At 46.3% G+C, this 16686-nt stretch overlaps 1 protein-coding gene across 2 annotated transcripts in view; it reads left to right on the top strand.

Annotated features, from left to right (window-relative positions):
* SF3A3 (splicing factor 3a subunit 3) overlaps positions 1–16686 on the top strand; it is a 62514-nt gene that overhangs the window by 37807 nt on the left and 8021 nt on the right. For both annotated transcript variants that reach the window (XM_085859334.1, XM_085859335.1), the window contains 5 exons: positions 6090–6181; positions 12148–12230; positions 12406–12544; positions 12698–12766; positions 12912–12979. In XM_085859334.1, the coding sequence (XP_085715460.1) occupies positions 6090–6181; positions 12148–12230; positions 12406–12544; positions 12698–12766; positions 12912–12979 (451 nt within the window). The remainder of the gene's footprint in view (positions 1–6089; positions 6182–12147; positions 12231–12405; positions 12545–12697; positions 12767–12911; positions 12980–16686) is intronic.

Raw genomic sequence — 16686 nt, 5'->3', positions numbered from 1 at the left:
CATCGCCAGGAGCCAAGGAAATTCATTTCGATCAAGGTAAAGGTCAAGTTACGTGATATACTTTTGGAAATTATTTTGGTAAAGACAATGGATTGGACCTATGCAATATAGCGAAACTTCACTTCCATTTTGACACTAGGAATAATAATACAAAAAATTAACAGAATAGTCCCATGCTGCTAGTCTATTTAATACTTTATTAATAGCAATGATGATGATGGTAATGGTAGTGATCAAAATCTAACAGCCTCCAGAACAGAAGCACAGTACAGTGCACTTGAGCGCAGCTTTGGCACACTTGCACCGTCCAGTGCATCCTTTCTCACAGCGACAGCGGATCGATTCATGGCACGATTTTGATGCTTCGGGGAGAGTGGTCCAAAGCTGCTGCCACCCAGTTGTTTCCTTTGTCCAGCCCCAGTCAGATGGCTCTGGCATCTCCGGATCCAGGACCAATGCCTGGTTCCAACAATTGGCCTGGTAGCAAGTGCGCTTGATGTGCTGTTTGAGTGCTTCCTGGGTTGGAGGAATGTTCTCTAGAGTTCTCGACTTCTGTGTGAAGAGCTGTTTCCTGGCATGATTCACTTCCGTGCTCTCACTGGTTCGGTCGTACATTGGCACCACAAATCGCTCTAGCAGTAACATTCATCCTTCACTGACTTCACTTGGCATGCATAGGAGTTCATTGAAAGCATCATTCACCTCTGGGAAAGACTTCCAAGTTTCCCAGGCAGTCTTCTTTCCTCTGCCAGCAAATGCAGATACAGTGTCACACCTGGTGAAAGCGTGAAGGACTGGGAGAGTCAGACACTGTGTTGGATTCATTGTGGCAACCATTTCGTGAACAGCGATGTCATTAAAGCTTGACCCGACACCAAAGGTAACCCACAGCTCATTAGGAGCCGTCTTGCTGAATGAAGCTCCAGCCAGTACTACCACATCAGTATCAACGGTACGTATGGTCACCTTCTTACACCCCTTTGCACAGCATCTGCCACATGCAGAAGTCGACGAGTGTCAGCCTCCTCCTGCAAACATGGGGCAAGGCAGGCCAAGTATGACTCAGCCGGAGAGCAAAGGACTCACTTCCATCTGTTGCATACAGTTCCTTGCCCTCTGCTCGAGGAAGATGAACAACTATGCGTGACAGGCAAGCAAGCAATTCGGTTTTGTTATCATCGCATCGAAGGAAGTCCTTCCAGTTCTTTGGCATCACAGTAGAAGGAGTCACTCTTTTCCTGGTGCCCTTTTTCCACAATATCACTCTTTTTTTTCCACAATATTTTTCCACAATATCACTCTTTTCCTGGTGTCCTTTCCCCTCTTCTGTCTTGTTGAGGCTTTGAGGCTGGCGTGGAGGTATACATCCCAGACAAGGTCAATGCGGCTGCTTTTCTCAAGTTGAGCAGAGTTGTATGGTGCAAACACTCTTTCTCCATACTCTTGAAATTAATGTTCTTGATGTTCCCGGATTTAGCATTTGAACCACAGCTGCACCATCAAGAATTGTTGCATCAGCCATAGGCGCACTATTCTTTTCGAGCAGATCTGATTCCAGGCAGCGAAGTAGATCTGATTTAACCCCAATCCGAATTTTCCCTCCAGTTGACAGAGCTGGCGGGGCTGCCTGGTTTTCATGGGAGAAGAAATTGTCCATGTCTCCGTCTCGTGTTTGACAGGAGATGTATAGCCTCGAAAAGAGACCACAGTCACTCTTCAGTGATGCGAGCTGTGCCTTCTGTTTTGACTTGATCTTGACCGGTGGCCTACTGAACTGTGGCAACTTGTTCCTTGGAAGTGTTTGTGTGATAGGTGTTGTACACTGTTCCAGCCTTTCTCTCGCAAACTTGGTGTACTGCTCCTCACCAAGAGTCTCGATCCTTCTTACAGTTTCAGCTACTTGGGTGTCCACGATGTCCCTTGTGTCAATGACTAGTAGGTCTTGACTGTGTTCTAGAAATGGATTCCCTATCTCTTCCAGCACTGTCACAAGTGCCTTAACCTCCTTCAGGAATGCTGCTTGCACTCCAGGTTGCTGATCATGGTGATGGTGTCCAGTGTCGCCAGCACCATGCTGTTGCTTTGTGGCCTGTTTCTCAAACTCTGGAGTGATCCTTGCAATTTCAGGCCCTGCTACCATCCAGTGTCTGAGTGCTCTGGGATTGCCAGTCAGTCCAATAGCCCCACCAGAACCTTTGACCATTGCATTGTTCTGCTCATGGCACAGGTCAAGTGCCATGGCAGAGAAGATAACTTGTTGCTGGTTTTGTGCACCACGAAATTTCCAGATTTGAATTCTGATAGGATATCTGGGTGTTTTTAGGCTATCTTCTTAGAAACATGTCAATATCCAGGATTTCTTTATTGGTAAGGGTCAACAAAACATAGAACTCTACAGGTAATGCATCTATACCCAGCTAGTCTAAGCGTCGATATACACAATACATAACTGCGCCACATCCGCCTCAAGCACACCCTCTGAGGGGCTAAATAACTAAATTCACCACAATGACACCACTCGGTATTCATTTGCAAATATCAACTGATTGCTTATTTTTTGATAAATTTTGACCTTGACCTTCACCTAAATTCATTTCCTTGAATTCTGACATTCTTAAAGGTATCACCAAATGAATGGGCATCCCCAATTTAGTTGGAAATGACAGGTCAGGTCAGGTCAGGTATGGGAGCATGTGCCAGAACAGCACGTCGCTGCGTCCACTTTCTGCCGGTACTCCAGGGGCCTCCGTCTGGCCATCCCCCAGGCAGATGCCAGGCCCATCCCCATCTCCTTGAGATGATGGTCAACCTGTTGCAACCATGAGGCACGTGGTCGACCCACTGGCCTCCTCCACTCATGAGACTCCCTCGCTGAGAGAATCTGGTGAGCAGGATCAGAGTCAGGAAAACGAGCCACATGTCCATACAGCCGCAGCTGACGCTCACGGACTATGCAGGTAACAAATCTCATCCGAGTCTCTCTCAGCAACCGCTCGTTGGACACAAAATCCGACCAGCGATAGCCAAGGATTCTCCGAAGAGACCTGGTACCAAAGGAATTAAGTCTCCGTCTCAGATCCTTGGTCAGAGTCCAAGTCTCGCACCCATAGAGCAAGACTGGAAGTACCAAGGACCTGAAGACTCGGACTTTCGTCCTCCCGCACAGGTACCGGCAGCGCCACACCCCATGATCCAGTGAATCCATGACTCCCCAGGCCCGACCCAGACGTCTATTGACCTCTGACTCGCAGCCAGCAGAGACATGAATATCACTGCCAAGGTAAGTGAATCTCTCCACGACCTCAACATCCTCACCACAAACAGACACAGACAGGACAGCAGCATCCAAGATGTCACCGAAAGCCTGGATCTTAGTTTTGACCCAAGAAACCCGTAATCCCAGCGGCTCCGACTCCTCATTCAGCACCTCGAGGGCCCCCAAGAGGATGTCTAAAGTCTCCGCAAAGATGACTGCATCATCTGCAAAGTCAAGGTCCGAGATCTTGACATTCCGGAATGACGCACCGCAACTTGATCTCTCCGACATCCTCCCTAGAATCCAGTCCATACAAGTGCTGAAAAGTGTGGGGGCAAGTACACATCCCTGACGAACTCCAGTAACAACTGGAAATAAGTCAGAGATGGTACCACCGCACTTCACAGCACTCTCAGTACCAGAGTAGAGTTCAGACATCAGATCGATCAGTTTTGGTGGCACCCCACGAAGACCAAGAATCCTACAGAGGACATCCCGATTCACTGAATCGAACGCTTTACAGAGATCAACATAGGCTGCAAGCAGCCCCTGCCGAAACTCTCGTCTGCGTTCGGTGAGGACACGAAGTGCAAGGATACGGTCAATCGTTGACCTCTTTGGTGTAAAGCCTGACTGCTCTGGACGCTGGTGCTCAAGCAGATGGTGGCGAACCCTATCGAGAATTATCCGAGCAAAGGCCTTGCCCGGCACTGAGAGCAGCGTCACCCCTCGGTAGTTGTTGCAGTCTTGGCGATCACCCTTCCCTTTCCAGAGAGGGACAACAAGGCCCCTCTTCCAGTCAGTTGGGATGATGCCTGTGTTCCAGGCAGAGCACAAAACTGCATGCAACAACACGAGTGCAGCATTTCCACCAGCCTTGAGAAGTTCGGCATGGATGCCACAGATCCCTGGAGCTTTGCCCCGTTTCAACTGGTTCACCGCAGCCCGTGTTTCCACAAGCGTAGGTGGACCACAGTTGATTCGAGGGTCAGCAACAGGGATTGTAACACCCTTGACGTCCAACTCGACAGTTGGGGGATCAGCCTGGTACAACCTCTCAAAGTAACCGGCCCAGCGGGCCTTCACTTCAGACTCCTCTGTCAAGAGCCTACCACTCTCTGCTCGAACTGTAGTGCTCCGAGGGATGGGCTTGGATGAACGTAATGCGCGAATTCCCCTGTAAGCGGGACGAGAATCACCTGTCCACAGGTGATGCTCTACCCCCTCACAGATTCCTCGCACATAGGCCTCCTTGTCCACCCTCAGTGCACGTACAGTTTTACGCCTCAGCTCCCTGAACAGCTCAGCTCTGCCATTCAGCCTGGCCCTGCGACTCTGGTCAATGGTATCCAGTGTCCCTTGAGAGACAAAATTCTTCTTTGCCCTGTGGTGAGCTCCAAGGCATCCACCAGCAACATCAAGGACGGTGGTCTTGAAGGCGCTCCACAACTCTTCAGGACCCCCCAAAGCACCCAGACCCCCCAAGTGTCCACTCAGCCTGTTCGCAAACTCCTCAGCTACTCCCTCATCCCTGAGCTTGCCAACACCCAGCCTCTGCTGGGATGGTACCATTCTCCAGGATTTAAGGTGCAGCTTTAGAGTTGCTACAACAAGCCTGTGGTCAGTATTGAGGAACTGAGCACTCTGGTAGACCCTGCAGTTCTGGATCATCCTCCAACGACCGTCAATGAGGACATGGTCAATCTCCTTTGCCACACCGCCAGCGTTGGAATACCAAGTCCAGCGATGAGCTTGTGGGCGCTGAAACCATGAACCAGCCACCCTAAGTCCATGACTTCTTGCAAAGTCAAGGAACTTAGTGCCATTCTGGTTCATAGTTCCTGACCCATGGGGACCAACACACACCTCATAACCATCCCTATCAGTTCCAGTCGATGCATTGAAATCACCCAAGATGAGAAGAGTATCTCGCCTGGGGCACTGATCAACCACAGACTCAAGCGTGGCGTAGAATGCATCCTTCACGGTAAGATCACTCGCCTCAGTCGGAGCATAAACAGAGACCAGGGAAATGACACCTAAGGAGTGACGAATCCTTAATCTCATAATACGCTCGTTGACCGGTGTTACCTCAATTATCATTGGGGTCAGCTTATTGGACACAGCTACAGCAACTCCTTGGGTATGGTAACCATCAGAGCAACCAGACCAATAGTAGGTGTAACCACCCACCATTATCTCGCCGCAATCCGGTCTCCGAACCTCAGAGAGAGCTGCAATCCCGATGTCCAAACGCTTGAGCTCAGATGATAACAGAGACAGGTGATCATCCTCTCTTAGGGATAGGACATTCCAGGCACCCACCCGAAGGGACCGCCTCAGGTTAACCCAAGGAGACCGCCGTCTGGTGGACGACACCTTGACAGGTGACAGAGGGAGAGAAATGACACCGTAAATGTTTTTCTGCGCAGTCTGGTTCCAAAATTAAGGACGTTTGAACATTAGACCCGGGTGACTAGCGGCCATCTTGGATTTGACCTCTCACTGTCCCCTCAGAGGTCAAATCTGACTTCCCTCCACATCCGAAAATAAACATTATGGTATGACCTAACTATGCTCGAAATTTCATGCTTTTCTCATCAAATTCACAATTTGTTAAAATGTGAGAGCTTATCCGCTCGGTACTATGTCTCTTGTAAGAGACCAACACCATTGGGTGTTTGATAAACTAACACAGTATGGTCAGCATCTTACATTGGATAAAATTTTATCTCCTATCTTTTTCCTTTGCATCATTGTCCTCATCTCCTTTTCACTGACCCCCCCCCCTCCAACCCTCCCCCTCGCTGTCTTGTGTCCTTTTTTCTCATAGATATGGCAGAATTCACAGATGAGGAAGGGTATGGAAAGTTTTTGGATCTGCACATTTGCTGCATGCGCTTTGTCAACCTCAAAGGAGCTGAGGTGAGCAGATGGGACGTGCGCTTGTTTGATGCTTGTGCCAGGTGTTTCCACTTTGAGATGTGTGATTGGTCAGGTGTTGCCCGAGCGTGACGATGCTTCACTAGATCGCTTTTCATGCAGTTGTATTCTTTCTTTGTTTTAGAACAAAGTCGAGGCTCATGGAAGAATAAGGTGACAGAGGGAGAGAATGTAACTCTCTGGCAATGGTACAATGTGTGGGGACAAGGGGTTGAACAATCAAGAAGAGAGAAAGCATGTTGGGAATATACAAGTAAATGATTGGAGGTGGAAGAGGATGGTTGATGGAAAAGATAATGGGTAGCTACGGAGGATAACTTGAAATTGTAGCACACTGCTGACGTACAGCTCAGGAGGGCAGAGTGGGTTTGAACAGACTTGGGAAGGAGGCCCCATAACTGGGGGAAGACATGAACGTAGGAGTGGAAGTGAGCGGTGAGCCTGTGTTTTGTGAGTTTTACAAGGAAATGGTTTCTGGAAGAACATTTGTGACTTGGAGGGACAGAGGTATGAAAGGGGAGAAGGAGTAAGACCTGAGGCATGGCGGTAGAAGACAGATTGGCCACCAACATGTCTGCGATGAGAGAGTGTCAGGTTCTGTGCTGCTGCTTTATGGGAGATGCCAGTGATATTGAGAGATGTGGACTCCACAGCATTTTGGAGAGACAAGTGAGCAGCAGGGGGCACCAGCCCATAGGAGAAAGCATTACACCATTGAGCAATGAACACATGTCTTGTAGGTTGTTAAAATTCTGATTTGCCAAGAAAAGAATTGGCACGACAGAGGATGGCTAGTCTGCAGCTGGCTTTGCATGCCAGATTTGAGATCATTTACCCAGAAGAGGTTGTAGGTTATTGTGAGGCCCAGAGGTTTTGGAGACTGAAGCTTTTCCAGTGCTTGATTATGGAAATGGATACATGGGTTCATTTGAAGATGCTTCCAGAGAGAGCAGATGATAATGTGATGCTTGCTTGGATTGAAAGACATGTTTCAAGTGTGAGACCAGCATTTGATCTTTTCCATTTCATCAGACAGAGACAGAGACCACTGCGGCTGGCTTGTTTTTGGGATGTGGAATTGCACAACATAATGTGGAGTCATCCCCCATGTATTTGAAAGGAACTGTTTTTGCACCCTCGTTTGTCTGAGTGATATTGGCTCTTCTCTAAGCAGATCGGTGGCCTAAGGTGAAGGATATGTGGAAGAGAGCAGCAGAGAGGCATTTGAGAACGCATTGGCTGATGTCATCTGGGCCCATCACAGAGGCTGATCAGAAATTTATTCACTTTTTATGGTGAAAAGGCAGTGTCTAGGAGGCAAAGGATATGACCGGAGAAAATGGGAACAGAGGAATGGCTGAGGTACACGAGCTTTTGAGATGAACACTGGGTTGAGATATTCAACCTTGTCTCAAGCAGAGTCGGCTACATATTGTTGTCAAAACGACAATAAAAATTTCAACCTGCTACATATTACCGCAATGAATATTTAGACTTGTTGCTTTTCTGTTCTCGAGGGTCGTGATCATATCACCTCATTGGCATTGGGTCCTAACATGATAGTGTGGAGGTAGTTCACTTCCCTTTGAGCTGCCCGCTGTGGGTTCGATTCTTCGCATGAGTCTAAATTATCACATTCGTGCTCCGCAGGCGGTTCTGTTGCAACACAGTGTGCCGTACTTTAGATTTTGTTTTGAGATTGGGATCGGTCTCATAGCATGAGCTGGTGGACTTTGAAGATCCTATAGTGTCTTGTGACGAAAATTGGGTGAGTTATTTCCTGTTTCCTGGCCAAATTACAGAAATTCCTGCCCTAATCTACAGGGGGCACTGCATTAGCTGCAAATGCAAACCAGCAGCCATTTATTGCACATAAAAGAAAATGATGTTTGCATTGGAGGCCTGAGTAGGCCACTGTTTGGATCCGCACCACTCTCAAACAATTGTTTTGTTGCATGCTTTACTGTGTACATGATATTTAATAATAATGTATAACACATTACATTGTAGAATCTTGTTGGTTGGTGCATGGAAATCGTATTTGGTGTATTGTTATTTTAAGCTCTTTTTATATACTAGTACGTGCCTGTACGTGCCCATACGTGCGTGGCCGTACGTGCAAAAAAAAACAAACAAAAAAAAAACTTTCAAACCGCGTGCCAGAAACAACAACCACACATGCCATTCCTTCGCTCTCACATGCCCGTACATGCGTGGCCATATGTGCAACCCCCCCCCACCCCCCAAAAAAAACTTTCAAACGGCATGCCAGAAACAACAACCACACAGGCCGTTCCTTCGCTCTCGCGTGCCCGTACATGCGTGCCCGTACATGCGTGGCCGTATGTGCAACCCCCCCCCCACCCCCCCCAAAAAAACTTTCAAACGGCATGCCAGAAACAACAACCACACAGGCCGTTCCTTCGCTCTCGTAAACGACGACTGGATTGGGGCATTGTGTTTATCTACAAATGCGCATAAGAAATCGAGAAATTATTAGAATACAGTAAGTCATCACTATCCGGAAGTCCGTACGTTGTAACCCGTAATGGGGAACGCGGCTGAGGATCTCTTCCCCATCGGCCACGCCTACGTAGCAACGTGACCTGTCATTGGTAACTAAATGGCTCCCTTTCCCCATCGGCCACGCCAACGCAGCAGCATGTCCTGTCATTGGTAACTAAATGGCTCCCTTTCCCCATCGGCCATGCCGACGCAGCAACGTGTCCTGTTATTGGTTTGGTAAATAAATGGCCATAAATTGGGAAGCACTTGTCCGATTTATATCAAACCTTGAAAAGGCACATCCTCAGGTCCCCAGCAATATACCTGACAAGTTTCAATTAGATCGGACCAGTGGTTGTCAAGAAACGGCGGTCACACACACACACACACACACACACACACACACACACACACACACACACACACACACACACACACACACACACACACACACACACACACACACACTGCTGGAATTATAGATAGATAAAGCTCAGTTCCTGTCTGTGTCACAAGTGCCACCCTTTCTACAGGCCACACCTTCCCCCCTTTTCCCAGCGTCACAAGCACCACCCATTAGCCAGGCCATGCCTTTTCCTCCAGCAGGCCGGAAACGTTCCGCACAAAGCCGCGGCACATTTTGGGACCTCAAACACAGTTGCACAGTCTGCCGGACACAGGAACGTGTCACTTTTAACTCAATTTTTGCTCACCATAATTTGAGAGGCATTGCAATGACTGTTACAAGTAAAATTATTTCTGTTTTAACTACTGTAACATAAAATATCTATAAAATACATGTGAAATTACTCTTGTAATTTTTTTTTCTTTTTTCAGGTAAGCATGCAACATAATATATTGTTACGAATTTGCAATTCGATCGCTCTCAACATACAGGTTCCTTTAGCTCAGTTATGCCGATAAGTGCATGTTCCCTAGATAGTTCACCTTCCATTGTTTAATGGGCAGAAATCGATTAGATGCGCTGTGATTTAATTGAATAGTTAGTGAGCGAACACAACACAAAGGAAGACGCCCCTCCCCCTCAGCTGCGAAGAGGAAGAAGAGCCCTCCCGTCCTGAATCACGGGACGTAAACAACTCCCTCCCACCCGCGGTTGTGCTGGCACGGGGAGATGAGTCACGCCGGGAGCGGGGGAAGGGCGGAGGAGAATAAGGAAGAGATCCTGAGTTGGTTCAGTTGGTTGTTCAGTAGAGCTTCGGCTTCTGCTTGGCTCGGGTTAGAGTTGAGGCTTTTTGAAAGCTTTTTGCTTCGGCTTGGCTTTTCAGCAGGCCTTCGGGTTCTGCTCGGCTCGGAGTTCTTGGTCCTCGCTTTGTTCATCGGCAGAGAGTTGAGCTGGTTGCTCGGCTCGAGCTGCTGGTGGTGGCTTCTTGCTCTTGGTTCGTGTTGTGAGAGGCTTTGTTCATCGGAAGAGAGTTGAGTTGGTTGCTCGGCTGGCTCTTCTTGGTTCATGGAGCTCTTTGTTCTCCGCTTGGTTCTCGGCTTGGTGCGACTCATCGGCCTCATCTTGGAGGTGGTTCCTCAGGGAAGCGACGCATCGACGGGGAGGATCGGCGCCTCGTCTCACCAGCACGTGTTCGGAAACGCGAGAGGATTCGCTGGAGCTCGGGAAGGATCGCGGCTCACGGCGATTGGATCCAGTTCGCTCTCGCTGAGTTCCGGGTCCCAACAGCTTGAAGACCACACGAGGTGGAGAGGTTCGAGATAGGTTCTGGGTTTCAGCTCATCTGTCCTCCGAGCTGGAGTCCGTTATTAAAGGCATCAGCCACCTTTTCTTGGGTGTGTGTGTGTGTGCGTACGTGTGTCCGTGGGCCCGTCTAATAAGTAGGAAACTGTTAAGTGCTTTGTGTGCTGTAAATGATTGCATTGTATTTCATATCGTCGGTGTAGTTCTGCTCTTACGTGCTTCCCTCGTTCCCCATTATTATTAATAAATTTCCTCATTGTTGAATGTCACCTGCTCGTTACGTCCCTTCCTCTCATTGACTGCCATGGAGCGTTCGGAGTGTTAGCTGGTTTTTAACACCGATAAGATAATCGGGTCTGACGGGACTTGGCGAATTATAACCGCTCGGCAATCACATACGAAACGAGCTGCGTAAAGCGGCTCGTTTTCGTGCAGGTCCCGTTGAGGTGTAGATCCCCAGCATTTCTGTCTGCGCGAATAATTAGGTATATCGATAATTTGGCGATTGACCCTGTAGCACGTGGACAGAAGAGTTGGCTGATCTGTGGTGTGTTAAAAACACCCGTAGCTGGGTTTCGGCGTTGATCCGGAAAGCTACGACTGGATTGCTCGTTCGGTGGGCGCGTGTGGCCGCAATTGGGCTGAGGCGGTCGTCCGCCCGCCGAACGGGTGGAAACCACAACAATATGTTTCTTATATTACATAGTACATAGTCTTACATCCGAGTTTTTTTGTTTGATACAAATCGGTACTTTTTTTTTTCTTCTAATTATAATTCCCTGGCAATGCCAGCAGCAGCAAGACTGAAATGGTCATCAAAATTGCAACATCAATGATGTCATACGCAGCGACGTCTTTTGTAATGTTACACGTTCGGCTACATACCTTCCATGGAAACAAACATGGCAGTTTCGTGCAAGGTATGCCACCTAATGTGTAAAGTTATAAAACAAATACATGGTGAAAATATAATTTTATCAACTATCTATCATATTTTCGGACCCCACGTATTCGCGGTTTATAAAATGTGACCTGCTTTGATATTTGCGGCCATGTGCTTCGCGTATTTACGGCTTTTCACGAGATTTTTAACTTTTCCCTCATGAATCGCGAACTGCCGGGAACTTATCCCCCCTTTTTCCATTGAAGCAATGCCCCGCTATTCGCGGATTCGCTATTTGCGGCATTTTCCAGGAATGGATCCCCCGTGAATAGCAAGGTTTGACAGTACTATATAAATAAACCAGAAAAGGCAGTGTTTGTATGTATGTTCCTTAACTAACTACTCCTAGGTCACTGGGTCAATCTCAAGCAAAATGTGGGCTGATCACATACTTAGCTTCAGCGAAGATTGAATATACTCCACTTAAAATTCCCCTTCTGCACCGACTCAGAGGTTGGGTAACCTGCAAGTCTTTAATAAGTGTTCCCAGTGGAAACTCGTAGCTCTTCCGCCTGAAATGAACATTAATTATCACCCAGCCCAATTATGGGATCTGTGACCATCACATGGCAACGGTTTTGAATGACCGCATGAAAAGATGAGTGCATCGTCATACTTGGTGATCCCTTGCATTTGCTGGACAGGATAGTGGAAAGATTAGATTTTGGTGGATGTTTTGTATTGGAGGTTGGAAGTTGAGCGTTGAGGGTATGGGAGGGGAGATGAAGGCTCTTTGATCTGTGTTCGTTATTATTGGTACCTCACACTCCTATCTCCACGTGACTCTTGCAGAAAATAGACTATGTCACCTACCTGTCAACATTCGACCAACTCTTTGAAATTCCACGTGAACGAAAGAACACCGAATACAAACGGTAAAGGCTGCACCAACATTGCGGTTCACATGGTTTGGATAATCGTGTTGTCATTACAAGTGCTATTTACTGTGATCCCAACAATGACGAGGCTCAAATTAATTATTATCTTATCATTGTGCCGCACATTTCAGTTTTGTTTCCTCATTGTCTGTTTTGCTCCTGCGATGGACAGTTACCTGGAATTTCTGCTGGACTACCTGCAGGACTACACAGATCGGGTTAAACCATTGCTTGATCAAAATGAACTCCACGGGAAGATCCAGATGGATTTGGAGCGCAAGTGGGAAACTGGAGTGTTTCCTGGCTGGCCGGTGATCTCCTTTGACATGAGCCTTTAGCGAAATGAAGATACCTTGGTCTTAAGCCTTTGGTATCACCCTGAGCTTTGATTTCATTGAAGTATTTATCAGTCTGCACGGCCTCATGGTACTTTTGTTTCCCCATTCTCCCTCACTGTTTTGTAGAAAGAGACGAGCAGTGCACTCGCACATTCTGGCGCACACTTGGACCTCTCGGCCTTTTCTTCCTGGGAGGTGGGTGATGTGCGGTGGCGCTTTCACTTTTTCAACCTTTGCTCCTTTCTTGAATGCTTGGATCTTCAAAGGTTGTCATTATTGAAAAGTTCCAGTTTGATCTTGTGTATTGGCTGTAATTGTGAACTGGGTTGTTTCCCCGCAGGAACTTGCTTCGCTGGGTTTGGATAGGCTCAAGTCTGCCTTGATGGCGCTTGGCCTCAAATGTGGCGGGTCAGTTCTTTATGTCTATGTATTATTTCATTTGCATTTCTCATTATCAATTTGTTCTGCTTTTTGTTCCTTTCTCTTTTTTTTTTCTTTCTTTCGATAATATTACCACTCGTGCAATCTTGCGCTCTGCTGCTGCGTGCTTACGGCAGAGATGAACTGGAAATCTAGCTTATTCCATGTAAACCACAAATGTGTGAAAAGATTAAATTTGATGAATAATAATTGCTGTCTTGTCCACGTGTCACACACTCATTACACTTTTGATAGCTCTTCAGAGTATTTTAAACTCAATAACTTGATTCAGTGCAACTTATCAACTCTTGTCGATCTTATCATTTTCAAATTTGAGTGTTATAAATTCCATCTCCATCATAATGTACCATGTTCTATTCAGAGTGTCGGTTCTGCCGAATCGGTTTCTTGGCTGGGGGTACTATCCTGGATGTGTCACCACTCCGACACGAGACACTCAACCAAATTAGCAGGAATTTGGAATTTGTTCAGCTTGCCGGTGATAACTCACCTACTCTTCGCTGAAGGACACCGTGGGGGTTTTTAACGTCCACCAACTAATGTCCATTCGAGCGACAGCACACACATTGAATCATCTGCCTGCAAAACACCAGGCTGATATTTTGTAGCTGGGCCGAGATTCAAACCAAGGCTCGTCTGCTCAGTGGCACAAATACAGTGGTTGTGTAAAATTACAAAGTTAAGGATGAAAAACTGCTGACGTGTTTGCTACCACCGTGCTCTGATGCCCCACTGTGTCGAAGATGGTTCAAGGATGCCTTTTATGTATCCAATTTGTTTGTTTCATTTGCCATTTTTCGTCATGCCTGTTGATCCTGTATTTTCTTCACCTTGGTTCCCATCGTGTGCTACATTTTTGGCTGCTGGTTACATCATTGGTTAGGGGCGTAGCGATGCCGCTGATGCAGTGCCCCTATTACCGGTATACTGGTGCTCATTTTGCCGACCTCAGAAGGATGACAGGCTGGGTCAACCCCCTGGTGTTAATTCAGCAGCCAACGGGGCTCGAACTCAGGACCCTAGGATCCCAAGCCACCATCCTAACCGCTAAGCCAACACCAGGCTTTCACCTTGGTACTTGACATCGTCATGATAGTCTTAGGGGATGGGGGGGGGGAGGTAGGTATAAATAGGCATGCACTACTGTGTATAGTCTGAAGGTGTATGTGAGTATGTTCCATGTATAGTGGGGTACAAAGTCTGAGTCCAATAGCAAGTTTATTAAACGAGTAATACCAGCGAGAGGATTTTTTTTTCAGAATTTGCATTTCCTCACCTGCATTACCCGCCTCCCTCCGGCAGAGGTCAGTGGTTAAACCACTTGCACTATTCCACGTGTGCAGGCGATAATAACAAATCGTTTCCACACACTCGCCCGGGGTGGGGGGTGGGGGGTGGGGGAATTTTATTTAATGCTCATTACCTGACCATGGGTACCCTGAACAGGTATGCAAAATTTGGTGGAGATTTGGCCAGCCGCTTGATTCTGTAATGATCCGACATGCATCCAAACACAGAGAATTGCCTTATTTTAGTTTGATTATATGTGATAACAAAACAAGTCTCCTCCCCCTTACAGAAAGCTAAGAGAAAGTTTCAGTGAATAATAACTATAATACATGAAAGAATATGAATAGATATCCTCAATAAAACTGAAAAATTGCTGTTTGAAACGGTGCCAAGAGAAAACTCGGTATTGATTTTAAGTGGTCACATACTTTTATAGCCTACTGTATGGATACCATAAACGTTTGCGTGAGTGTGTATTACACGTCTGAACATGTTTACATGTCTATTTGTATTGATTAGCATTTTGGAGTAAAAAGTTATCAATCAATGAATAAATAAAACATTTGATGAAATTGACAGTAATTGAGACAGCTCTTGTGCATTGAAGCATTGTGGAATTAGAGAGTTCATGAAGCACTTTACTCCGCACAGTCTTGAGAAACAAGGACATGGGCAGGGTCTGCGAGCAGAAAATTTGATTGGTTGTGATGACATAAAGTGCCATCATATTTTGCCAAAGTACTGCTTAATGGAAGGGTTCTGAAAATGCTAAAAAGGTGATTTGTGTTCTGCAATGTTTAAGTGCATAATTAAATTGAAATAAAACAAAGATTTTGAAGGTCGTGTAAAATATTCTTTTTCGGAAGTTTACCACCGTCGATGCAGCGTCTCTTACACCACCTTATCGAACACGTTACATTTGTTCTTCGTGCCTGTTGTTTGTGTCCTTTATGATATCCTTAAAAACAGCAAGTATCCTGTTTGGAGTAATTTTCATTTTTATTTGACTTTAAGAGAGGAAGACAGAGTAAAAAAATAAATAATAATCTCACTCCTCTCTGCGCACGTGCGATCGGGATGAATTCAGAGCCAAAGTACAACGGAACTACAAGTTCCTTTTACAATTTATGTTCCGATTTGTGTTCAAAATATGTCATTCAATTGAAATCACGTTGCTCCTCGATCATAAACTGACATTTATAGACAGACAGACAAAGTGAACCAATTGCTTAACCCCACTTTTCACTTGGTGTGCACGGGGTAAGAAAAATGATTTAGCCAATGTCTTTTGAGTTGCTCAACTGGACAGTACTTTCTCCATGGACATCAAAATGTTTTTGCTTTGAACAAATTGTCTTTTCAATCAAACCCTGTTTTTACAACACATCTTTGGCAGCACAAAAACAACCAAACAAACAAAACAAGCTGAGGCAACACTTTTCTAAATGGTCTGCGCAGCATCTGTGAGTGTGTTACGTTATATAGATTAATGAAATATTCCTTGGTATTTAATTTTCGATCATCCCAAGATGATTCATAAAATGGTCAAAAGCCATTCATTACTCCAATCTTGAGTAGCGTGCTAACATTACTTTGTGTGCCGGTGTTTACCTCTGCCTTCCGTCCAGTGGACAAATGGCAGTGAAATGGAGGAATCTGACACCACGGGTCGTGTTGTGGTTAAATATTTGCGTTTCCTCGTCCGTCCATTTGGGATAAGAAAAACGATCCGTTATCGTAGTACGTCGTCACCGCCCTCGTTTGGAGGAGCCATTTTTATTGGGTTATGCTATCTGCGTCGAGCAGACTTGCGTAAGAGGTGACATCAACAATTGATTGAACTCATTAAAAGGTCTGGATGTTTCAGACCGTATCAACTCTACCTGAACGGATACGATATGTGCCCTCCTCATTTTGCCTCCAGCTTGAGCTCTATAGCATATAAAAACAGAGATAGGAAACGGTTTGGCGTGACATTGGCACAGTGTCAGTAGCACTCGAGTAGAGCTCAACACCTTTATGCACTTTCAAAACGAACCAACAATGGATGGCAGTGGCAGAACATGAGATTCTTGAACAAATTGGAAATACTTGGTGCAACAGGTAAGGTCTGGTTGTATACCAAGATGTGGTTTATTTCATTTTGATGCAGATTCTACGCTTTTTAAGCTTGGAGGTGCACAATCCACTGTCGTCGTTTACATCATAATCTCAACTTTAGATGACGCCAACACTTCAAAATAATTGGAGATCATTAATCGCACACAATACTTTGCAAAAGAAGGGAACATGTTCGATCAACACGCATTGGTTATTGACTGTGGCCCGATGGCAACGACTTATCGTTCCTGATTGACATGTGCTCCTGTGGCCTTGACAAACTC

The sequence above is a fragment of the Eptatretus burgeri genome, chromosome 16 (assembly GCF_056783735.1).
Source record: "Eptatretus burgeri isolate ZD-2024b chromosome 16, Ebu_testis_v1, whole genome shotgun sequence".
In the NCBI taxonomy this organism is placed as follows: Eukaryota; Metazoa; Chordata; class Myxini; order Myxiniformes; family Myxinidae; genus Eptatretus; species Eptatretus burgeri.
This window is presented reverse-complemented; position numbering and strand designations above follow the sequence as displayed.